Source organism: Frankliniella occidentalis, unplaced genomic scaffold (genome assembly GCF_000697945.3).
Source record: "Frankliniella occidentalis isolate FOCC.00 unplaced genomic scaffold, Focc_3.1 Scaffold1, whole genome shotgun sequence".
Lineage (NCBI taxonomy): Eukaryota > Metazoa > Arthropoda > Insecta > Thysanoptera > Thripidae > Frankliniella > Frankliniella occidentalis.
The window spans coordinates 4,272,672-4,275,878 of NW_026267131.1; the positions used below are offsets into that span (position 1 = coordinate 4,272,672).

The 3,207-nt window shown below is 51.4% G+C and overlaps 1 protein-coding gene across 1 annotated transcript in view; it reads right to left on the reverse strand.

Moving 5' to 3' along the window:
• Window positions 1-3,207, reverse strand: part of LOC113205697 (uncharacterized) — a 310,184-nt gene that overhangs the window by 38,033 nt on the left and 268,944 nt on the right. The window contains exon 5 of the mRNA XM_026421408.2: window positions 1,316-1,577. Coding sequence (XP_026277193.1) covers window positions 1,316-1,577 — 262 coding nt within the window. The remainder of the gene's footprint in view (window positions 1-1,315; window positions 1,578-3,207) is intronic.

Here is a 3,207-nt window from a genome sequence, read left to right on the forward strand (position 1 = left end):
TCTTTCTCTTTTTATGAGGAAGGGCGACAAAAAAGGACAACTGGTCATAGCGAAGTATAAGAGAGTAAGTGTGAGGGGAGAGAGAGAGAGAGAGAGAGAGAGAGAGAGAGAGAGGGAGAGAGAGAGAGAGAGAGAGAAACTGACCTTGAGCCGCCGCTCCTTTGTTGCCGATCAGATAACAGGTGAGGGGACGACGCTAGAGCCACCTACTGCTAGACACAGAAGATCTGATCTGTGCGAGAGAGAGAGAGAGAGAGAGAGAGAGAGAGAGAGAGGGAGGAAAAGCAGCACAAAGCGAGTGGGGGTGAGAGAAATGGAGTAGTAGACAGGGTGAGCTCTGTGGGGGTAGAAAGAGTGACCGAGAAAGGAGACACAAGCTACTGTCGGATCCAAACGAGGGAGAGAGACGGAGGGAGCACCACGACAGAACGCGGGTCACGAGTACTGAAAGCGGCATGAGTCGAAACTTTTCCCGACTTCTTTTCGCAAGCGCCAGCCCCACCACCAGCCCGGCTACCCCGCCCTTCCCGCAAAGGGCGGGTCCAGTTAGGTCGACTGTAAGATAATTCACGCTGTAAGGAATTTTTAGCAACCACCCGCTCCCCCTCCCCCTTCTGCTCCCGCTGCGTCTTCTCCCGCCCATTCAACTCGCAGGATCAGATTCTACTTCTACATCCCTAGGCCGGGCGGACGCTGAAACAATGGCGAAAGTATGGCCTAATCATGATGGTGGTCGAGCAGCGAGAAAGGATGAGGAATGAAAGAAGAGGGGGAAAAAACTCAAACTTTAGGCAGCGGCGGGCAGCGGCTTGCTTAAGGCTTGCCACTGCAAGAATAGAAGCCCGTTTACACTGCTGACAGAAGTTAGTGACTATGAACCCTTTAGTGAAAGTTTCCACTTCTTAAGTTTTTATAAAAGTCACACAAAATAATGTGTGGAAGCTTTTCCAGGTAATTTAAAATATTACAGTGCTAATTGTTTCATATTCAAAAATCTTAAGAGCTTCGTCAACATCTATGCGTTGCACCATTATGGTATCGCAGTCCATCAGAAATGGGCGTTTGGGAAGGAATGAGCCAATTTTCCAATTCTTGTAAGGGTTATGCTGGAAAATTTTCCAAATGGTCGCAGTGTTGTAAAATTACAACTTAAATTAGTAAAATTTACGAGCACTATGGGTCGACATAGAATAGATTGGCGAGCAAGAATGTGCTGTCATAAATTTTACAGCATACATTCTGTAAATCAAAAATAATACAAAATATGCTGTAAATTTACTAAGATTATTTTTTTCGCAGTGTTCAAAAGACTCACCGCTGCCGCTGGTGCGGCTGGCGCCGCTGGTCGCGGCCTTCCTGACGGGCGCGGGCTTGGGCGCGCCCTCGCTGACGAGGAGGACGCTGGCGCTGCGCTGCCGGTACACCGAGTACAGGCTGGCCTGGCAGCCCAGGACCATCTTGTTGCGGTCGCCGGTGATGCGCAGCGTGGCGCGCAGCGTCTGCAGCCGCTCGTCGTCCAGCCCGGCCGCGTGCTCGTGCAGCACCGACTCGTCGAAGTCCCCCACCAGGTTGGACAGCTGGAGGCAAAGAGACAAAACGGTTCGTTATTGCAACCGACCGGAAAATTTGCACCCTGAACAGATTTGAAATGTAAACATGGTCCAGAAACATTTCGTCAACGTACAATGTACTTTTATAGAATGTCATATGTAATCACATATTTCCGAATAATATGTACAATGCAAAGTAAAAGAAAAAGCTTCAAAAAAAAAATAACTGCAATACTTGGATGCAGATAAAATGAGTAAACTACCAAGTTCAGCATCTGCAAGCTCTATAGCGCCTAGTAGGTAGGCAACAACTGGCCTGCAGAGCATGCGTGTACTGCGGGTTGGCCTACCCCGCTTCTCGCAGGCGCCGAGCTCTCGTAATTTGTCAAATGATTCTCAAAAAGGGGAAGTATTCTCTGGACGACCCCGAACCCAGTTTTTGTTGCCGTAGGTTTGTTAAACAAAACCGAAAACAAACGAGAGTGACAAATGTTAATTGAAAAACAAACGACACGTTTCAGGATGCATTTGACTTTTTTCAAGGTAGGTCGAAATTTCTGGTCACCGGGAACCGCCTGGCCTCAAATTTTCCTGGGATTTTCTCGCTTTTGTTGCGTGGCTCGGCTGCGGTCCGCTTGTTCGGCGGGGTCCGCCCGGCTGGCCGTGGCCGTATTGTGCGCGGCGGCATCGATGGCACATAAATCATGCACCCAGATTACCTCGACTGATCGAGAGAGAAGGAGGGAAAAGGAGGCAGAAGACGCCGTTAGAAATGAAGGAGGGAAATATCATGTTTGTCAAAAAACAATAAAAGCAACACAGGACACCTTTGAAATTTTGATGGCTTGTGGCCCGCTCATTGGCGAGAATAGCAGGAAAAGGGCAGGGGGAAATACTAAAAATTAAGAAAAAGAAATACATGGAAAAGACGCCCTAAGTAGAAAGCGCATTACGGGACAAACACGCAGGAGAGCAGAGACAGGAAGTCTTCCCGTAACGACCCTAAGCAGCTCGCCGCGACATCGTGCTGCTGCCCTGAGCCTGAGAGCGAGCGAGAGAGTGAGCGGGGAGTGCGGAGAGGGGACGAGGACAGCGGCACGACAAACAGCGCAAGCGGGCGGAAGCGGGTGGAAAGGTGGAAATAAAGACCGAGGAGAAAAGAGAAGAACGGTCAGTGGAGGCGAAACTTGGGCGCGGAGAGCGAGAAAGAGAGAGAGCGAGAGCGAGAGCGGGAAGATTCGAACCTGCAACTTAACAGAGAGGCGCGCTGCTCTAGAGGCGGCGGTGGCACCTGCTGCACGGGGCGTAACTTTGTCCCGGGGCCGGCGCGGAGGGCTCGGCGGGGGGAGCGCGCGGGGGCTGAGCGGCGGAAGTAGGTCGTGAAAAATGCTCGCGCTGAGACCCGCTTCATTCCTCAGGCAGCCTGATTCTCATTGGTTATTGAAGGCAGGCCGAGGCAGCGGGGCTGATGGATTGAGTGACAGGTAGGGATCTCCACTCCATCCACGCCTCGGTGGAGAGAGATTGAATCCCGCGCAAGGCGCCCGTGGGAGAGAAGGAGAGAGTGCGGGGGAGAGCAAGAGAGAGAGAGACAGAGAGGGAGAGAGAGGGAGGGAGAGAGAGAGAGAGAGAGAGAGAGAGAGAGAGAGAGAGAGAG